This window comes from Coregonus lavaretus (assembly GCF_964263955.1).
Source record: "Coregonus lavaretus genome assembly, chromosome: 25".
NCBI classification, from domain to species: Eukaryota; Metazoa; Chordata; class Actinopteri; order Salmoniformes; family Salmonidae; genus Coregonus; species Coregonus lavaretus.
In genome coordinates, this window is record NC_140012.1 from 10,392,149 (window position 1) to 10,414,344 (window position 22,196).

A 22,196-nucleotide genomic window follows, 5' to 3' on the forward strand; every position below is an offset into this window, starting at 1 on the left:
CTGCATGCTCGATTTTATACACCTTTCAGCAACGGGTGTGGCTGAAATAGCCAAATCCACTCATTTGAAGGGGTGTCCACATACTTTTGAATATATAGACTGAGTGTACAAAACATTAAGGACACCTCCCTAATAATGAGTTGCACCCCCACTTTTGCCCTCAGAACGGCCTCAATTCGTCGGGGCATGGACTATATAAGGTGTCGAAAGCATTCCACAGGGATTCTGGCCCATGTTGACTCCAATGATTCACACAATTGTGTCAAGTTGGCTGGATTTCCTTTGAGTGGTGGACCATTCTTGATACACACGGAAAACTGTTGAGTGTGAAAAACCCAACAGCGTTGCAGTTCTTGACACAAACCGGTGTGCCTGGCACCTACTAACCCTAACCCGTTCAAAGGCACTTAAATTTAATTTAATATTTTGTCTTGCCCATTTACCCTCTGAATGGCACACAATCCATGTCTCATATGTCTCAAGGCTTAAAAATCCTTCTTTAACCTGCCTCCTCCCCTTCCCCTAAATCCATTATTAAAAATTGATTTAATAAGTGACATCAATAAGGGATCATAGCTTTCACCTGGATTCACCTGGTCAGTCTATGTCATGGAAAGAGCAGCTGTCCTTAATGTTTTGTGTACTCCGTGTATGTATATATATATATATATATAGTTGAAGTCAGAAGTTTACATACACTTAGGTTGGAGACATTAAATCTCGTTTTTCAACCACTCCACAAATTTCTTGTTAACAAACTATAGTTTTGGCAAGTCGGTTTGGACATCTACTTTGTGCATGACACAAGTAATTTTTCCAACAATTGTTTACAGACAGATTATTTCACTTATAATTCACTGTATCACAATTCCAGTGGGTCAGAAGTTTACATACACTAAGTTGACTGTGCCTTTAAACAGCTTGGAAAATTACAGAAAATTATGTCATGGCTTTAGAAGCTTCTGATAGGCTAATTGACATCATTTGAGTCAATTGGAGGTGTACCTGTTGATGTATTTCAAGGCCTACCTTCAAACTCAGTGCGTCTTTGCTTGACATCATGGGAAAAATCAAAAGAAATCAGCCAAGACCTCAGAAAAAAAGATTGTAGACCTCCACAAGTCTGGTTCATCCTTTGGAGCAATTTCCAAATGCCTGAAGGTACCACGTTCTTCTGTACAAACAATAGTACGCATATAAACACCATGGGACCATGCAGCCGTCATACCGCTCAGGAAGGAGACGCGTTCTGTCTCCTAGAGATGAACGTACTTTGGTGCGAAAAGTGCAAATCAATCCCAGAACAACAGCAAAGTACCTTGTGAAGATGCTGGAGGAAACAGGTACAAAAGTATCTATATCCACAGTAAAACGAGTCCTATATCGACATAACCTGAAAGGCCGCTCAGCAAGGAAGAAGCCACTGCTCCAAAACCGCCATAAAAAAGCCAGACTACGGTTTGCAACTGCACATTGGGACAAAGATTGTACTTTTTGGAGAAATGTACTCTGGTCTGATGAAACAAAAATAGAACTGTTTGGCCATAATGACCATCGTTATGTTTGGAGGAAAAAGGGGGTTGCTTGCAAGCCCAACCGTGAAGCACGGGGGTGGCAGCATCACGCTGTGGGGCTGCTTTGCTGCAGGAGGGACTGGTGCACTTCACAAAATAGATGGCATCATGAGGAAGGAAAATTATGTGGATATATTGAAGCAACATCTCAAGACATCAATCGGGAAGTTCAAGCTTGGTCGCAAATGGGTCTTCCAAATCGACAATGACCCCAAGCATACTTCCAAAGTTGTGGCAAAATGTCTTAAGGACAATAAAGTCAAGGTATTGGAGTGGCCATCACAAAGCCCTGACTTCAATCCTATAGAACATTTGTGGGAAGAACTGAAAAAGCGTGTGCGAGCAAGGAGGCCTACAAACCTGACTCAGTTACACCAGCTCTGTCAGGAGGAATGGGCCAAAATTCACCGAACTTATTGTGGGAAGCTTGTGGAAGACTACCCGAAACGTTTGACCCAAGTTAAACAATTTAAAGGCAATGCTACCAAATACTAATCGAGTGTATGTAAACTTTTGACCCACTGGGAATGTGATGAAAGAAATAAAACCTGAAATAAATAATTCTCTCTACTATTATTCTGACATTTCACATTCTTAAAATAAAGTGGTGATCCTAACTGACCTAAAACAGGGAATGGTTACTAGGATTAAATGTCAGGAATTGTGGAAAACTGAGTTTAAATGTATTTGGCTAAGGTGTATGTAAACTTCCAACTTCAACTGTATCGTCTTTGTATCTCAAAATCATTGTAATGTGGTTAACCTTAAATTTAAATGTAAATGATTGAAATCTAAAAGATGAAATTCAACCAGAGAGTGCCCTTAGATTGTGGGAAAAGGCAGCACTTGACCGTTGCGCTTGAATTGGAATGATTCAAGTGCAACAGTCAAATGAGGCCTTTCGAGCTGTCATGTGACCGAATGCTGCAGACAACGCATTCACGGGTCACTATGGAGGAGTTTTGGTTTCTGACTCAAAGAGAATACCCTGCCATCTCCCTCAGAGCATTAAAACTCATGGTACCCTTCGCCAGCTCATCTGTGTGAAGCTTGATTCAGCAGTGCTCTTGTCTGCATTAAAACCAAATATCGATCCAGGTTGGATGTGACAGCAGAGATGAGGTGCGCACTGTTAACCACGCCCCCTGACTTTGAGAAGCTCCGACGCGGCATGCATAAAGCACACCCATCTCATTAGTGTTGGTGAGATAAGAGACGTTATGTCAGACTAATTTGCAATTGACTGTCATAGCCCCACATGAAAAGCATGTGATCGTGAGTTTAGAGGACAATCAGAAATACTGTTAGAATGTCTTGCAATTGACTGCCATAGCCTAAAACCTTGGCTGTTATTACATTTTCTTTTCACATGGGGTCACGAGAATTTTCAGATATCAAAATGGGGTCGCGGAACAAAAAAAGTTTGGGAACCCCTGAACTGGCATGAGTCAGTGGTTACTTTTTCTCTCTCTCCCTCCTGTGTCACACACAAACTGACCCCTGCCCATCCCCCATCCTGCTGCAGTGCTCACAGTCTCTCCCGAGTCACGCAGGCTGCGCAGCAAGTAAGTGTCCAAGTTTAAACCAAGTTAAAAAAACAAAAATGTTTTTGGTCTATCTGGATATCCAACATTGTTTTTCATTCATCTTATTTTAATAGTGAAATTATTTCAAATGCCCTTCCCTAAAACAAACTCACTGTTGTCGGCCAGACAGTGGGATTGTTTGTGTTGACACTTCAGATCTCTCTCTCTCTCTCTCTCTCTCTCTCTCTCTCTCTCTCTCTCTCTCTCTCTCTCTCTCTCTCCCTCAACCCCTTATCTCTCTCTCTCTCTCTCTCTCCCTCAACCCCTTCTCTCTCTCTCTCTCTCTCTCTCTCTCTCTCTCTCTCTCTCTCTCTCTCTCTCTCTCTCTCTCTCTCTCTCTCTCTCTCTCTCTCTCTCTCTCTCTCTCTCTCTCTCTCTCTCCCTCAACCCCTTCTCTCTCTCTCTCTCTCTCTCTCTCTCTCTCTCTCTCTCTCTCTCTCTCTCTCTCTCTCTCTCTCTCTCTCTCTCTCTCTCTCTCTCTCTCTCTCTCTCTCTCTCTCTCTCTCTCTCTCTCTCTCTCTCTCTCTGTCTGTCTGTCTGTCTGTCTGTCTGTCTGTCGCAAGTTAGGCAGCAGTACAAATATGTAGGCATTCCCCGAGTGTAGTTCGCTACAATTACACATTTCCAGTTGCCATTCGGAAATGAAGAACAAGAGGGGTGGGAAGTTGCCATATACAAAAACAAATACAGAGTATTAACAAACTCAGAACAGAAAGTGTGTTTTCACACAGTGTGTTTCCGTTAAGGTGGACTGGGGGAACATTAACTTTATGTCAAGGGGTTGGTTGGGTTGGGGTTGAAAAATATGTTGTGCTCAATCAAGTCAAGCAACCTGAAAGAGGGACGCTGACCTGTACCGTTTTTTATCCTTCCAAATCCCTATATTTTCCTCTTGGAGGTACCCAGGCTTGCAAGTGTTGATAGATCTACCTTTTTTTTAAACAGTGGAATTTGTTTTCTAACAACTAGTCACATTCTTGGCAGGGTCTTAACTTGTCTAAGCCAAAAACAGGCTGAAATGGGGCAGGAGGAGTTGGGAAAGGGAGGAGCGAGAGATGGAGGAGAGAGAGAGAGGAGGGAATTGAAAGGGGGATATAGGGCAGGCCTATAATCTTGTTTACATCTGTGCATTTACACTATTTTCCCTGTATATTCCCCTACTATCTACCCTGTACATTGACCCTATTTAGCTCTATGCATTTACCTCAGCTACCCTGACTACCATTGTCTATGTAAACCCCTTTGTTTATAATGCCCCACAAACTGTCCTTGTGTATCTATACCCCTGTGTGTTGAACCCTACAACTCTACTATCAGTCACCCACCCCTGCCTGCCATCTGAAGCCCTCCCCTCGCACACACAGACACACACACACACAGACACACACAGACACACACACACACAGACACACACAGACACACACAGACACACACACACAAACACTGCCCCACAACTGCCAGTCTCAGTATTTCATATCAGTCCCAGTGCCCCTCTCTCTATCTCCCTCAGACAGCTGCCCCTGTCTGTCTTTCAAGTAAGAGAAGTTGGTCCTAGATACTGATCTGTAGTCAGTTTTAACCCCCCCCCCCCCCTTCTCCCTTAAAGTAACTGTCCAGTGAAAATATCACTGTTAAAAGTTAATATTATGTTAACTCATACCCAAATAATGTTGTTGACTCATCCTATACTCATATTTTTGGCCAAAGCATAAATTGGAGAAAAAACTATTCAAAAACCCAACCTCCTTAGCACACATGCACTCATGCACACACACATGCACACACACACACACACATTCATGCTACACACACATCACAACTACCAGACTCGTATTATAATTGCTAAATACTGCACAATTGAAACACTCCCCACTTCCCCAAAACACATGTAAATATTGGACTATAAATTGTGCCTTCCTGTATTATACTTATGCTAAAATGTTTATTCTATTCTACTGAGCCATTTACTTCATGTTCATATTCTTATCTGTTCTTATTTTTTATTGTTGTGGCATGTCGAGAAAGAACCTGCAAGTAAGCATACCATGTGTACATATGACTAATAAAACTTGGAACATGAAACTCAAACTTGTATCTCAAACAAACCATTTCAAAAATGCTTGCTATTTCCTCATAGAGGATGATGAGCTGGCCAATCAGCAGACTACTTACATGAACATTTTTTATGACCGGTATACGGCCACACCATAGGTGGCACCACAGATCCAAGAGTGGTGGGGCAAATTTTTTGCTCTGGGGCCCAGAGTTTTTCCTGATCTGGTAACCTGATAGGGTATGACAGTGATTAATCAGTTGTAAAAGGTTTTATATGGGCTATGATTTACATTTTCATTTTAGTCATTTAGCAGACGCTCTTATCCAGAGCGGCTTACAGTTAGTGAGTGCATACATTTTCATACTGATGGGACCATAGTTTTTCTAATCAGGTCACTTGTTTATTTTTTTATCCTGGAAAAACTCCTGGCCCTAGGGACAGGCCTGGGACCAGGATAAAGTGACTAAGGGGGCATTTTAAATCGGCGAGGGGGCACCATTTTTGGGATGATATTGGGGTAATGTAAAATTTCATTTTTCAAACGCAGACCCTCCAGAAATCTGCATTTTGAATAGATTTCACCTGCATTCTAATTAAACAAACGTTTATTTATAATCCCCTTTATAATAAAGCATTGCATGCATCTATCATCAAATGTGCATAGTGGCATACAGTTGAGCAGATGTATTTATAGGATTCACACATGGTTAATTGTTATATTTTTTGAGGGTCCGGAAAAAAATTGGCCTTTCATAAATGCATTTCATGCAATTCTACGTCATTTAGCCTACATGACTGGAGACATTAGCAGACTATTTTTTTATTAACTGCGGTTATCAGTAGCCTGCCCAACAGTTGATCAGAGTGAAAAATCGTCTCGTTTTAATCAAATACAATATGTCAGAATGCTAATATTTAAGAATAGGCTGCTGCAACATTTCTGTATAGAGTTTTTATGTGTGTCATGTTTGCTAAATAAATACCTGAGGAAAGTGGAGAGCGCACTTTGCTAGAGTGCGCAACCTGTGATTTCCGTGAATCTGATTTTAAAAATCTGGTCAAAACACACACAGAACTTGCAGAAGGAAAACTATTTCACTCATATGTCATAGAAATCTGGAAACACTGGACAGTTACTTTAATGTTTAAGGTTAGAATTCGGGACGTGTAAGGTGATCCTGGATCTGTACACAAGAGCAAGTTTTAACTGGATCATATTATCTATCTACCCATAGAATACGTTAATGTCCTCTCTCTAACCCCCACAACCCCTCTGTTGTTAGGGATAAAAGGTCCCCTATTACTCTATGTGATTTGGGGCTCCGTTATGCCTTGGGGGCCTTGCTGCAATGTTGTTTCAAGATGTGAAACAATTCGCCTAGTATTACAGAGTGGGGAAAGAGACAGCTCTCTGAGAAGTTTGAGTTGCATAAGGGTTTCGCTTATTTGGCTATTCATCATCGTTTTCAAAAGGATCAAATAAAAGAGGAAAACAGATCAGCGAGAGGAGAGGGGGAGAGGGAGTGATTGAGAGAGACAGATTGATTACAGAAAATATGAGTCGAGTGAGATAGATATGTCAGAACAAAAGTATGAGAGAGAGCGAGAGAGAGCGAGAGAGCGATTGAACATGGTGCCAAGTGGCCCATACCCTGCCCTGCACACTGTACCTAGGGCAGAGCCTCTGCAGCACATCCCATATGCCCTCACAACACACACACACACACACACACACACACACACTATTTACTTTTTACTCTTTAACAACTGGTCCTAGGTCAACTATATTAATTACTAATAATTGTTAGGGTCCCCAGTGGGAGTATGGAAATCTGACACACACACAGAGGTTTTCTCTCTCTGCCTTAAGGTGGTGATAACACTGAGACGTGCATAATTACACACTAATATCAGTATGGTCTATACCGCCCTTAGCAATGGTGGCTCAATGCATTAGCTTCACCAACTGTAATAAGGCCATGTGAATCAGGGTGAATCAGATACACACTTGGAAAGGAGGAGTCTTAGGAGACTTCCACTTATCGCACTGCAGGAGATCGAGCAACCGCAGTTCTCCATGGTCCAAACAAAGCGACAGCCCTAAGATCTCTCTGTCTCTGCCAAGTTCCTCTTTACAGTTCAACCTAGTTTACTCCGTCACATCAACTTCACATCACAGCTCAGACATCCTTGATCTAAACTTCTCTCTCTTCCCTGTCGTTTTCCCGCCCAAATAAAGAACAGAGAGACATCAATCATATGAAAAAAGAAAGAAAGGGATGTTTCATTGATATGGAGGCAGCTCCACGCGCCAACATCATACCGTTCACTAGTTATCCGTTTTTAATGTGTTTTAAAGTTGCCAGTTTATAGTGTGCCAATTAAAGGAGTGCAGCTCGGGATCGAGGGTAGATTCTCAAGCCCCAATTAAAAGTTGGAGGGTTGATTTCAGAGGAGAGGGAAACAAGGTGCACAAGATCAGGCCATGTGAGTGAGAGTGAGTGACTGGAGAAATTGCTTGGCTCACATTGCTTAGATACAGATGTCGGATCTTAATATGACCCATTTCGTTGCAGGAGGAAAATAATCCTGCAGCAGGAGGATTCGAATGAATATTGAATATTTAGAATCGCCTCCAGGGGGCAGCTGGAAGCAGTTTGTAGGCTATAAAATGCAGTACCGTACCTAGGAGGCTATGGTTTGGGGAAGGCTCTGCAAAGCAACCGACCTCATACCATCCAGTACCAAGTATTCTCATGGCTTGCTAGAGCATTGTGAACTGCCGTAGTGCAGTGGTCTGAGCAGCAGTGCGGAGCAATCGTTTTGACACTGTATGAATGGAAACTAATGTTGGTGTAGCGTACTGTTATTTAACCAATCCAAAGGCAGCTGCCTGCTGCCTACCTGCCTCCAAAGGCACCTACCTTAGTACATAGCACTTTTCCAGTAGGTTACTGCTATTTAGTTGCATCACGTGATAACGCATTAAATTCTACCGAGCTCGAGTCGTTTGTAGCCCCTCTAGCAGCGTGAGCAACTAGTGCTAGCAATTCAGTGAACAACTATCCCAAAATGGAAAATTCTGACATGAATAACAAGTAACAGAATTGATCTCCTCAGTACCTGTTAATGAATGAAGTTGACAGCGACCAGAATAATTATCCTAAGGTATAGGGTCCTCCTCTCGCATATTGCTTGGTCTACTGCTCCATCGTTGTGGACATGACAGGTAAGCTTGCATGCATGATATCATACAGGCTACGATTTTTTTCGATAGCTAATTAAGCTAAGACTTTTTAAGAATGATTAATAGCTAGAATAGTGGTGTTTCACTGTGAGGCTAATATTGCATTAGAGCTGCACCCCATAATGACATAGTGAATACATGTTTTTGGAATTTTTTCCAAATGTATTGACACTGGGAGATGAATTCACACAACGCCAAATCTACACTGGAGTTGCTTACCAAGAAGACAGTGAATGTTCCTGAGTAGCCAAGTTAACAGTTTTGACTTAAATCTGCTTGAAAATATATGGCAAGACCTGCAAATGGTTGTCTAGCAATGATAAACAGCCAATTTGACAGAGCTTGAATAATTTTGAAAATAATAATGGGTAAATGTTGCATAATCCAGGTGTGGAAAGCTGTTAGAGACTTACCCAGAAAGACTCACAGCTGTAATCACTGCCAAAGGGGATTCTAACATGTATTGACTCAGGGGGTTGAATACTTATCTAATCAAGATATGTCAGTGTTTTATTTTTCATGAATTTTGTACAAATTTAAAAGTGTTCTTACACTTTGACATTACAGAGTATTTTGTGTAGATCATTGACAAAAATTACAATTAAATCCATTTTAATCCCACTTTGTAGCACAACAAAACTATACTTTCTGAAGGCACTGTATGTGCATAAGCCACCTGAAACCCTTAAATCTGTTATTCAGCGTTTTCACTCCCTTTTCCTGTTCTTGGTCTGTAAGCCCTGATAACTAAGTTCATTTTCTCTCCTCACGCCAACCAACAGTAACCTAATTCAAGCTCCCTCTTTACCTCTCATCAACTCAGTCTTCCTCTCTCTCTCTCTCTTTCTCTGTTCCCCTTCTCCCTGTCTCCCTCTCTTCTCTCTCTTTTACTGTACTTTCAGAGGAAAGTGTAGAATTACTGTGAGCTGTACTCTTTTTTTTTATCCCCTCCCTGTGGTCATTCTCTTGCTTTTCTTCTTGCTTTTTTTTCTCATCTCTCTCTCTCTCTCTCTCTCTCTCTCTCTCTCTCTCTCTCTCTCTCTCTCTCTCTCTCTCTCTCTCTCTCTCTCTCTCTCTCTCTCTCTCTCTCTCTCTCTCTCTCTCTCTCTCTCTCTCTCTCTCTCTCTCTCTCTCTCTCTCTCTCTCTCTCTCTCTCTCTCTCTCTCTCTCTCTCTCTCTCTCTCTCTCGAACAGATATTAAAACAAGCTTTAGTGGGGCTGGGCTGTTTGATAGTCTGTTGCTTTATGGGGTTGACCTTGGCTATAGGGAGAACTCTGCATACGCATGGGTGGCTGGTGGGGGTGCAGGCAAGGTTACAGCACTGATGAAACTAGAGATGAGCTAGTGATAGAAAAGAATGGACACCCTGCATAGAGGGAAAATGGCACATCATAAATAGACAAAATACAATTTCTATAGCCGAACTTATCTGTTGGACAGTATTGGAGATTTAACTGATGTTAATCATTCTTATACTTGAAAACCTGGTTGCATTATTTTTCTCCCTTTGACTGTAACTCAATGAGTCCCTTTATCCTCTCTCTGTTTTATTGCTGAGGACAAATTGTTCCAACAGCTACAGGCAGCAGCACGAAAGATAGCTATGTCAATGGATCTGATGAGAGAGAGGGAGGTTTGTTTATGTGTGGCTGAAGGCCACTCTATTCGTTTTCATGTGATAGGCCTTCTGGTGATAGTGTGTCATTACTGTAAAAAAAGAAAATTGGGCCACAATTTGTCCTCACATTTGTGATGTAGGGTCGCGGAAGGCTATATGACAATGCAGTGCTTATGTGCTGTGCTGGATTCTGTGTCTGTCTCGTGTTACCAGTTCCGAACCAGCACATGCTATGTGAGGTGGGGTTATAGGCCAGCTGAGCACTTATTAATAAAAAAAGATATATCAGTTCACCATAATATTACCCCACCACTGCATCAGATTATGGTGTACTGGAGTGCCTTGATACACCCTTGAACTCCCTGTAGAATATTAAATATCCAACATGAGGTCAATGTGCCATTATGTCCACACGGGCATATGGTTAGCTACTAGCATTATCTATCAGGGTCATGACATCACTCTAGGAGACCACCTTGTTTTCTCCCATGATGCCGTGCGGCTGGTAATGCCATAGTTAAACGCTTGTATTCATAGTAAATAGTCATGCTAACATGACCTTAAAATAAATGTCATGATTGTTTTGTACATTTACAATAAGAGAAGATCCATACACCCAACTAATTAATTTTCAAGTGAAATATAGATGGAAAATATTCAACCACTCTTGGAGGAAAACGGAATACATTAAAGACATAATAGGGTTCTCTTTCTTATCAAAAACCAACTCGTTCTGGCTTTAAATCAATCAATGTGCTATGAAATAGAACACAACAAGCTTGGTGATTTTCATGAAGCAATGTAGTAAATTGTAATCCTGTGGTCCATTAAAATCACAGCATTTCAACTCACACTGTTATGTGGGAATTACGTGTTACCACTATTATACCACAGATTTACTAACAACAATCTGATGCTCGCAATCCCTCCATCCTTCTGTTTGGGATTAGAAAGGTATTGAACGAGGGATTAAGGGAGGAAGAATAGAACTGAGGGAGGAGAGGTCAGAAAGATTGAATAAGTGAGGGGCTCATCTAGGACCACCAAGTCTCCACATCGGTCAACTGTGCCTAGCTAAATGGATCCTATCCTCTCATTGACAGATCTTGTCCGGTCCAGTCCATTCGTCAGTCCCAGGGCCAGCACAGGGGGGTCGCTCCAGAGGCCAGAGCCCATCCGGACCGGGACCCTGTGATGTCGCACTGACTGACCCCCCTATCTGCGAATGACCAGCAAGCATCTGAGGGTGGGGCCCGCCTCAGTCTCGCATGATTTGCTGCTGGATGGAATTAAGGTGAATGGAACACATGCCCAAGGAGCAGGACCCTAACCTATCAGAGGGAGAAGACAAACTGTGAGTCCCGCCCCCTACTTCCTGGTCTCAACCCTACAGGCTATGACCCTGCCGCTAACACCACGCGTGAATAGGTATCACATGGTCTTATAGTTTTAGAGGTCTTCTGAGTGTAGAATTACTGTGTGTTTTACCTTTTTGTTTCGAAAGTCTGCTCTCCGGTCTCTCTCTCGCTGTGCTTCTCGACTATGCTAGTATTTATTTTATCTCATCCATCTCTTCCCTCTCTCCCGGCTCCCTCTATTTCTTCTCTCCGTTTCCATCTCTCTCTGTCTCTGCCTTTCTCTCCTCTTTCTTTACTGTCTGCAAGTTGAAACAGCTCCAAAAAGTGATCTTGTTTTCTAAGAAACCTGTAAACTAGGCCTCCAGGCTTCCCAACCCTGAACACTTGGTTTGTGTGTAACTGCAACTTACAAACTGTACTGCACAGGCTGTTTCCCTTTTTATAATTAATTAAAACACAACGTCAGTGAAATGGAAGCTCCTCTGTCTCAACCAGTCAGGGTGTGGCAGAGTGGATCGGAGATTTTTATCAAAGAGCAACCGGCTCTTGCTCAAAGAGCACAACTATCAGTCAATCTGATATGCCTCGGAGCGATTGGGAACAAAGCTCCACCTGGCTAGGTTAGATTGATATCACATTCTGGTAGCGTAGCCTATAGTTTCATATGGTTGATAGTAGTGGTGTTTTTGTTCTGTTACTGTTGTGTTTATGTGTGTCTACATTATTTATGTGGTTGTATAAACTATGTTCATCAAAGTGTGGGTGTGTGTGTATGTGTGGGTGTTCGTGCGTGAGTTTGTGTGGGTGTGTATTTGCTTGCCCACATGAAAAAATACTATAATAATAATATGCCATTTACCAGACGCTTTTATCCAAAGCGACTTATAGTCATGCGTGCATACATTTTTGTGTATGGGTGGTCCCGGGGATCGAACCCACTACCTTGGCGTTACAAGCGCCGTGCTCTACCAGCTGAGCTACAGAGGACCACACTTTACTATAGAATATTACAGTATTTACTATAGAATTCTGTAGAATACAATACTACACACTGTAGTTTCCCTCGATCATGTGTAGTACTTACTATAGAATTCTGTTATATTATCCTCAAAAAAACACTGTAGTAAATACTACAGTAATGTCCGCACAAACACTATGGTCCGCAAAAACACTACCATTTTTTAACTATAGTAAATACTACAGTATTTGCTTTGCCTATACCCTGCCCATTCCCCTCCCCCATCTCCCAATTTCTGCCACCCATAAGTGAGAAATCTACATTCCAAGTATAGACCATATATTGTGTTCATTACAGGTTAAAGAAAAGAACAGAAGCTCTGAACTATCTGTTCAGACCCCAGTCCTACCTACCTGTGGGTTATGGAACAACTTTTAGTATTTTTCCAGTATGTTTCCTCAAGGAGAAAGCCTCTGCTTATAGCATGTTGACGTTTATTGTCACGAGTCTTGTCCTAGAGGCATAATTGAGCGATTTCCCCTTAGATAGGCCAGCTGCAAAGTCAAAATTGGCTATATTGTGAAAATTCATGACAACATAAATGTGCTTTTTGGTCTTAATTTAAGGTTAGGGTTAGGTTTAAAATCGGATTTTATGACTGTGGCTGTGCCATCTAGTAACCACTCTGCAGAGCTGCCTCCAGAACAATATTCATGATGAAAAACGCTAACCTGCCCACTTCTATGTCAAAGATAATAAAACAAAAACACTATAATAAATACCACAGTAATGTCCGCAAAAACACTACAGTAAATGCTACAGTATACTACAGTCCGCAAAAACACGACATGAATTACTATAGTATATACTACCGTTTTTTACTACAGTATTTATACTATAGTTAACTGTAAATACTACTGCATCAAATCAAATCAAATTGTATTTGTCACATGCGCCGAATACAACAGGTGTACACCTTACCGTGAAATGCTTACTTACAAGCCCTTAACCAACAATGCAGTTTTAAGAAAATAGAGTTGAGAAAATATTTACTAAATAAACTAAAGTTTAAAAAAGTAACACAATAAAATAACAATAACGAGGCTATATACAAAGGGTCCCGGGACCAAGTCAATGTGCGGGGGTACAGGTTAGTCTAGGTAATTTGTACATGTAGGTAGGGGTAAAGTGACTATGCATAGATAATAAACAGTGAGTAGCGGCAGTGTAAAAACAAAGGGGGTGTCAATGTAAATAGTCCGGGTGGCCATTTGATTAATTGTTCAGCAGTCTAATGGCTGGGGGGGAAGAAGCTGTTAAGGAGCCTTTTGGACCTAGACTTGGCGCTCCGGTACCGCTTGCCGTGCGGTAGCAGAGAGAACAGTCTATGACTTGGGTGACTGGAGTCTTTAGTCAGTGAATAGTACAGTAAAGTCAGCAAAAACACTACAGTGAATACTATAGTATTTATACCATAGTATGCTATAAAAAAAAGTCATGTGGGTGTGCTTGCACGTGTACCTGGGTGTGTGTGCATGTATGTGTGTGTATGTTGTTCCTATGTGCTTGTGTGTGGTGTGTGTCATGGTTGTGACACATGGGACCATGGAGAGGGTGTCTGGCTTCCTGGAATGCTATGTCAAATTCCCCAGTGCTGATCCCTGTGGCAAATTACCAGGGCACCAAATGAAAGGAAAGCCGGACTAGATTACTGAACCGCGATGGACACCTGTCGGTAGATTAACAACTGGGCTGGTGTGTGTGTGTGTGTGTGTGTGTGTGTGTGTGTGTGTGTGTGTGTGTGTGTGTATGTGTGTGTGTGTGTGTGTGTGTAAGTATGAGTGCATAAGTGTTTGGGTGTGTGTGTGTAGTGGACGTTCAGGGCTAAATTGAGCCTGCTGTCACTGTATTAAAGACGAGGAGGAATTAAAGAGCTTGCTAATCACACTGAAGTTGATTGAACTGTTTGCTACTGTAGTGGATTTCATTAAAGCTCTCCTTCACTGTGTTGTCCTTGCATATCTTCGAATCGATATTGGGGTTAAAGGGATAGTTCAACAAAATTACAGATTTAGACATTTGTTTTCACAGTCAAGTGTGATCAAACGCAGGGCCTGCACACTCATAAGCTCCACCACGTACCTTTATTAATAAAACAAACAACGTTTCGATCCTGCAAGGATCTTCGTCAGGTCATCCTTGCAGGATCGAAACATTGTTTGTTTATTAATAAAGGTAAGTGGTAGAGCTTATGAGTGTGCAACATTTGTTTCCTTACCTTGAATGCAGTCTATGAACAAGGAGTGACTGCAATCCACACTTTGGTTTTTGTTAAACTAGCCACTGTGGATTGCAGTCACTCCTGCTTTTCAGGTAAGGCAACACATATTTAAATACGCAATTTTGCTGATCTATCCCTTTAACTGCATTGCTAAGGTGAGAGTAGATCTTGTACTATTGCACTTGATAGAGGCATGAATAATAACAATGGCATACTGTAATATCATGTATTGTGGTTCTGTGGGTGCTGATGGTCGCAAATGGCTTAGCATGAGCTTTTTTGTTTCCTTATTGGTTTTTGTTTTCAGCCTTGCCAAAAAGGCACTGTCCTATCTCATTTTATGCAATTATAAGCTCCTTAACACTGTTGTCAATGATGTTACAATGAAGTCAATGAAATTGGATTTTCCTTATCAAATTTTAATAGCTGATAAGATGGCGGAAATTGAAGCGGTGTAGAGAGCACATTGAGAAACGGAGATGGGCTGAATTATCATTCTACAGCTGGAATCAAACGCGCACACACACGCACACACGCACGCGCACACACACACACACACACACATACACACACACACACATACACACACACACACGCGCACACACACGCACACACACACACACATGCTCATCCACTCCATTCAGATAAGACAACAACATTTGAATTTCGACACATTTGGCAGTGTGAAACCGACCGACTTCACTATCTAATGAGAGATCCATTCAAACAAGCCTTTTTATAAATAGATAGCAGCCGTCTAGCACATTGCATTTTACCTTCTTGAACTTCTCCAACCTCTGTGGCTCTGTTTAATTCAATTGCCATACCAAACAATGCAATTTTTGTCATGCAATTGAAGTCACTGGAGATATAAACAAGATTTTGGCCTAATTGTCTTTTCCTTGCCCTGATGACATCAGGATTTCCTGCCATGGCTTTGCTATAGGAGCTTTGTCCTCTCAATATTGCTTTTACGACTTCCTTGTGTCATATGGAATTTTTTATTTTATTTTTTTATTTCACCTTTATTTAACCAGATAAGCCAGTTGAGAACAAGTTCTCATTTACAACTGCGACCTGGCCAAGATAAAGCAAAGCAGTGCGATAAAAACAACAGCACAGGGTTACATATGGGGTAAAACAAAACATAAAGTAAAAAATAAAACAGAAAATATATATACAGTGTGTGCAAATGTAGCAAGTTATGGGGGTAAGGCAATAAATAGGCCATAGTGCAAAATAATTACAATTAGTATTAACACTGGAATGATAGATGTGCAAGAGATGATGTGACAATAGAGATACTGGGGTGCAAATGAGCAAAATAAATAACAATATGGGGATGAGGTAGTTGAGTGGGCTAATTTCAGAAGGGCTGTGTACAGGTGCAGTGATCGGTAAGGTGCTCTGACAACTGACGCTTAAAGTTAGTGAGGGAGATAAGAGTCTCCAGCTTCAGAGATTTTTGAATTTCGTTCCAGTCATTGGCAGCAGAGAACTGGAAGGAATGGCGGCCAAAGGAGGTGTTGCTATGGTGACCAATGAGCTAAGATAAGGCGGAGATTTGCCTAGCAGTGATTTATAGATGGCCTGGAGCCAGTGGGTTTGGTGACGAATATGTAGTGAGGACCAGCCAACAAGAGCGTACAGGTCACAGTGGTGGGTAGTATATGGGGCTTTGGTGACAAAACGGATGGATGGCACTGTGATAGACTACATCCAATTTGCTGAGTAGAGTGTTGGAGGCTATTTTGTAAATGACATCGCCTAAGTCAAGGATCGGTAGGAAATGAATAGCAGTGGATGCCCAGGTTGATAATGAACAATATGAAAAGCAACAATGCCTGTAGTACCCAATTGTTATCTTGTTACGCATTCATTGGACATGTGAGACAAACAATGTTTCGATTTCCTTTTGGCATGGACCAGAATCGTAATAATTGCTTGCTGTCTCTCTCTATGTTTCTTTTTCTGTCTCTCGCTCTCTCAAGTCAGTAATGACAAGTATTGACCTCTTCAAACCAATCCACACACATCACCACAAGAGGCTAGTCCTAGAGAGAGAGAGAGAGAGAGAGAGAGAGAGAGAGAGAGAGAGAGAGAGAGAGAGAGAGAGAGAGAGAGAGAGAGAGAGAGAGAGAGAGAGAGAGAGAGAGAGAGAGAGAGAGAGAGAGAGAGAGAGAGAGAGAGAGAGAGAGAGAGAGAGAGAGAGAGAGAGAGAGAGAGAGAGAGAGAGAGAGAGAGAGATGTGCGTGTGTGTTTGGCCTTCTCGGAAACTCTTGGAAAGCCCTGGTGTCGTGTGACCAGGGGTCAGTCATACATGTTAGGCCCACGTGTGTGTGTGTGTGTGTCATGTCACAGCTTCATGGTCTGCCAATACATATTTCGTGTCCAGCTAAAATAAGACAAATCCAAATAAAAACACCAGCGCAGTGGTGAATCTTGGGTAAAAAGGCAAATAAAAAGATACTCCTGTTCTGTCTCTAATTTGACTAGCATTATTTGTAAATAACCTCTCGAGCAAACAAGACCTTTCATGCCTGAAATCATATGATATGCAAATCTGTTTTTTTTCTAAGTTACAAGCTCTGGCTGCTATTGACATTGATTAATTGCTACAATATCGCTACACCCAAATTAAAGCATACTAGGCGTTATGTTTACGACTTAGAGGTTAGCCTACATCTGTAATTTATTCACCAGCCAGCAATTGTATTTCCCTATAGAGCTTTACATTACCAAGATATGAAGAAATCTCCCGCTAAACATGGTTAACATAAAGCCTGTGTTTGTTTAGAGGTTTGGAAGTCTATCTTTAGTGATCTGGTGTTCCGCTGTGTTTTGATAGAGGGAGTTGGCTAGCTCTAGTACAAGTGGTATGCTCCCTCCCACCGTACCCTGTAATTTAGACAATGGTGGGATGGCTAAAGAACAAAGTGACCATTAGAATGTGAATGTATGGGAGGGGACACCTCAGTTGGATAGTATGCACATTGCACTGGGAACAATAGGCTACTGTGTACTACTGGCCCTATATAGCCTGGTTAGTATACATAGATTAATGTCAGGGTTCTATTAAAGGTACACAACGTGTTTACTTTAGTATTAGTATTTCAGTCCACGAAGACTTGAGTCACACGATAGGTTTACAAAATCACATCTGTGCCAGTTTAAAGGGATCAATCAATGTACTTGTAAGTTTGATTTTATTTCTCAGATATTTCTTCACTCGAGTATTGCCGATCTCTGTCTTGCCTCGTCATTGTTTTGAAGCACAAAACTGGGTTGTTGGCAATTAGCTACGTTTCGAAATAGCCCTCATTTCAGGTTATTGAGCTGTTGGCTCTGTCGCTGAGGTACAAGAATAGACTCATCGAGCCTGCCTTGGGGTCAGAGCTGACAGCTACCTGTTAGTTGCCATATCAACCCACCGTCAATCATCCCCAAACCCACTGTCAAACCCTCAGGTGGAGAGGCTGGCCCACATCCAATCAGAGAGCATGGGCGGGTCTAACAGGAGAGTGAGAGCCACAGAAACGAGAGAGAGTGAGACAAAGTGAGGGTGAAAAGCACAGAGTTGGGATTCTTAGAGAAATGTACAAGGGAGTCAGAGAAACAGATCAGCCAGAGAGAGAGAGAGTCTGCAGGGATTCATACAGAGAGAGAGAGAGAGAGAGAGAGAGAGAGAGAGAGTGAAAAAGAGAGGGAGAGTGGGTGTGTGTACTAGAGAGCCAAAGTCTTTTCAGAGCTAAACATAGCGAGGTTGGCAGCAGTGTAGATGTGTCTCCTATTTGCCAGCGCTGTTTGAGGCCAGCAACTCTTCTCGCCATGCATATTCTACACTCGCACTGCGTTATAAGGTCAGAAATTGTCTTCTTTTTTGGACTGTCACCTTTTGTTTAGCAGATTAATTGTCTCAGTGTTGGTGTTGTTGGGGATCTGCTGTGTTGTAGTTTTGGGCACAGGAAGGATGGTACAGCTAGAAATAGGTAATGTTGCTTGGTTTACTTCTTGAGTAAAGATTTGCTGGGCAATGGGGGCTTGTGTAGGAGCGTGCGTGCGTGTGTGTGTGTGTAGCAGATGTGAAGACCCTGGTTGGGAAAACAGGGACGGAACTCTCTCTGTCTCTATGTGTGTGTATGTATCAGGATACTAAGTGGTGTTGTTCCCTGTGTGTGTGCTTAAACGTGTGTGTGTACTGGGCATGCTTGTGTGTTTGTGCGACACAGGCAGCATCAGAAGGCCACAGGGTGGGAGGCTGTACTATCAGTGGGTTGACAAATTGATGGCTTTCACCCCGGGCAACGGTATATCTGATGGCTTTTGATGAGGAAGCCAAAGCTGGGAGTGACATTTAACTTTGGCTGTCACCCAATGACAACACTACACTTGCTACACTGTTGTCACAGCTGGACATGTTCTATCGGTTCCTCCCATAGTGGCACTCGATGACACTTGATAAGGAACCTTGATAAGGAACCTTAGGGAGTGGGTTTATACCAATGATTTATATATACAGTAGAAGACTGACAGGGAGTGCTGTGTTGAAGCCACCGCGCCTCTATCTTGGCACTCCCTCACCATTGTAAAACATATTTTGGAAGCTATAGAAATGCATTTATTAATGTCTACATACATTTCTGACATGTTTATTCTATTACAGACACTTTGATATTGTATTATGTCAGCTAAATATACAAACGAAAAACTATATAAAAACAATGCAGTTTTAAAAAAGTAAGACAAATTTGCTAAATAAACTAAAGGAAAAACAGTAACACAATAAAATAACAATAATGAGGTAATTGAGGTAATATGTACATGTTGGTAGGGGTAAAGTGACTATGCATAGATAATAAACAGTGAGTAATAGCAGCGTAAAAAAAGGGGGGGGGGGGGGGGGGGGTCAAGGCAAATAGCCATTTCAGTAACTGTTCAGCAGTCTTATGGCTTGGGGGTAGAAGCTGTTAAGGAGGCTTTTGGACCTAGATTTGGCGCTCCGGTACCACTTGCCGTGCGGTAGCAGAGCGAACAGTTAATGACTAGGGTGGCTGGAGTCTTTGACCATTTTTAGGGCCTTCCTCTGACACCGCCTGGTATAGAGGTCCTTGTGATGTACTAGGTCATACGCACTACCCTCTGTAGCGCCTTGTGGTCGGATGCCGAGCAGTTGCCATACCAGGCGGTGATGCAGCCAGTCAGAATGCTCTCGATGGTGCAGCTGTATAACTTTTTGAGGATCTGAGGACCCATGTCAAATCTTTTCAGTCTCCTGAGGGGGAATAGGCATTGTCGTGCCCTCTTCAAGACTGTCTTGGTGTGTTTGGACCATGATAGTTTGTTGGTGATGTGGACTCCAAGGAACTTGAAGCTCTCGACCTGCTCCACTAAGGTCCTGATGATGTGAATGGGGGCGTGCTCAACCCTGCTTTTCCTGTAGTCCATGATCAGCTCCTTTGTCTTAATCACGTTGACGGAGAGGTTGTTGTCCTGGCACCACACTGCCAAGTCTCTGACTTCCTCCTTATAGGCTGTCTCATCGTTGTCGGTGATCAGGCCTACCACCGTTGTGTCGTCGGCAAACTTAACGATGGTGTTGGAATCGTGCATGGCCACGCAGTCGTGGGTGAACAGGAAGTACAGGAGGGGACTAAGCACGCACCCCTGAGGGGCCCCCGTGTTGAGGGTCAGCGTGGCGGATGTGTTGTTGCCTACCCTCACCACCTGGGGGCGGCCCGTCAGGAAGTACAGGATTCAGTTGCAGACGTAGGTGTTTAGTCCCAGGGTCTTTAGCTTAGTGATGTGCTTGGAGGGCACTATGGTGTTGAATGCTGAGCTGTAGTCAATGAACAGCATTCTCATGTAGGTGTTCCTTTTGTCCAGGTGTGAAAGGGCAGTATGGAGTCCAATAGAGATTGCGTCATCTGTGGATCTGTTGGAAAGGTATGCGAATTGGAGTGGGTCTAGGTTTTCTGGGATGATGGTATTGATGTGAGCCATTACCAGATCACTAATGATACTGTCCCCACTACAAAAACAAAATAATTAAATACATGTAATTTTGTCCTTGAAACCTTTTATTGAAATACTGTAGAATTCCATTCTATCCTATGGAGGACTGCTCCTACTGGGGAGTGCCAATATGTCTGACCGGTGGCTTCAAAGCCTCTCAATGGCCAATACATAGCATCAGCAATCCAGGGTTTACAGTGCATTCGGAAAGTATTCAGACCCGTTGATTTTTTCCACATTTTGTTACGTTACAGGATTAAATAGTCCCCCCCCCCCTCATAAATCTACACACAATACCCCATAATGATAAAGCAAGAACAGGTTTTTAGGAATTTTAGCAAATGCATAAAAAATAAGGAACTGAAATATAACATTTACATAAGTATTCAGACACTTTACTCAGTACTTCACCACCTCAAGCTGAACCTCGGCAAGACGGAGCTGCTCTTCCTCCCGGGGAAGGACTGCCCGTTCCATGATCTCGCCATCACGGTTGACAACTCCGTTGTGTCCTCCTCCCAGAGTGCAAAGAGCCTTGGCGTGACCCTGGACAACACCCTGTCGTTCTCCGCTAACATCAAGGCGGTGACCCGATCCTGTAGGTTCATGCTCTACAACATTCGGAGAGTACGACCCTGCCTTACACAGGAAGCGGCACAGGTCCTAATCCAGGCACTTGTCATCTCCCGTCTGGATTACTGCAACTCGCTGTTGGCTGGGCTCCCTGCCTGTGCCATTAAACCCCTACAACTCATCCAGAATGCCGCAGCCCGTCTGGTGTTCAACCTTCCCAAGTTCTCTCACGTCACCCCGCTCCTCCGCACACTCCACTGGCTTCCAGTTGAAGCTCGCATCTGCTACAAGACCATGGTGCTTGCCTATGGAGCTCTGAGGGGAACGGCACCTCCGTACCTTCAGGCTCTGATCAGTCCCTACACCCAAACGAGGGCACTGCGTTCATCCACCTCTGGCCTGCTGGCTCCCCTACCTCTGCGGAAGCATAGTTCCCGCTCAGCCCAGTCAAAACTGTTCGCTGCTCTGGCACCCCAATGGTGGAACAAGCTCCCTCACGACGCCAGGACAGCGGAGTCACTCACCACCTTCCGGAGACATTTGAAACCCCACCTCTTTAAGGAATACCTGGGATAGGATAAAGTAATCCTTCTACCCCCCCCCCCCCCCCCTCCCCCCTTTACTCCAACCCCCCCCCCCCCCCTCCCCCAAAAAAAACAACATAAAAAAAAAAAAAAAACATTGTAAAGTGGTTATCCCACTGGCTATAAGGTGAATGCACCTATTTGTAAGTCGCTCTGGATAAGAGCGTCTGCTAAATGACGTAAATGTAAATGTACTTTGTTGAAGCATCTTTGGCAGGGATTACACCCTCATGTCTTCTTGGGCTTCGCACACCTGTATTTGGGGAGTTTCTCCCATTCTTCTCTGCAGATCCTCTCAAGCTCGGTCAGGTTGGATGGGTAGCGTCGATGCACAGCTATTTCAGGTCT

General features: G+C 42.9%; 1 protein-coding gene across 4 annotated transcripts in view; it reads left to right on the top strand.

The window, feature by feature from the left end:
* Positions 1-11,380: 11,380 nt before the first annotated feature.
* The window catches only part of LOC311100634 (thyroid hormone receptor alpha-like), a gene marked incomplete at both ends in the record, with an annotated part of 49,680 nt that continues 38,864 nt past the window's right edge, over positions 11,381-22,196 (top strand). For 3 of the 4 annotated variants that reach the window (XM_084141561.1, XM_084141558.1, XM_084141560.1), the window contains one exon: positions 11,381-11,436. In XM_084141561.1, the coding sequence (XP_083997687.1) occupies positions 11,381-11,436 (56 nt within the window). Of the gene's footprint in view, positions 11,437-18,233; positions 18,540-22,196 lie in introns of those variants that run through there. The other variant, XM_084141559.1, reaches the window with a different exon arrangement.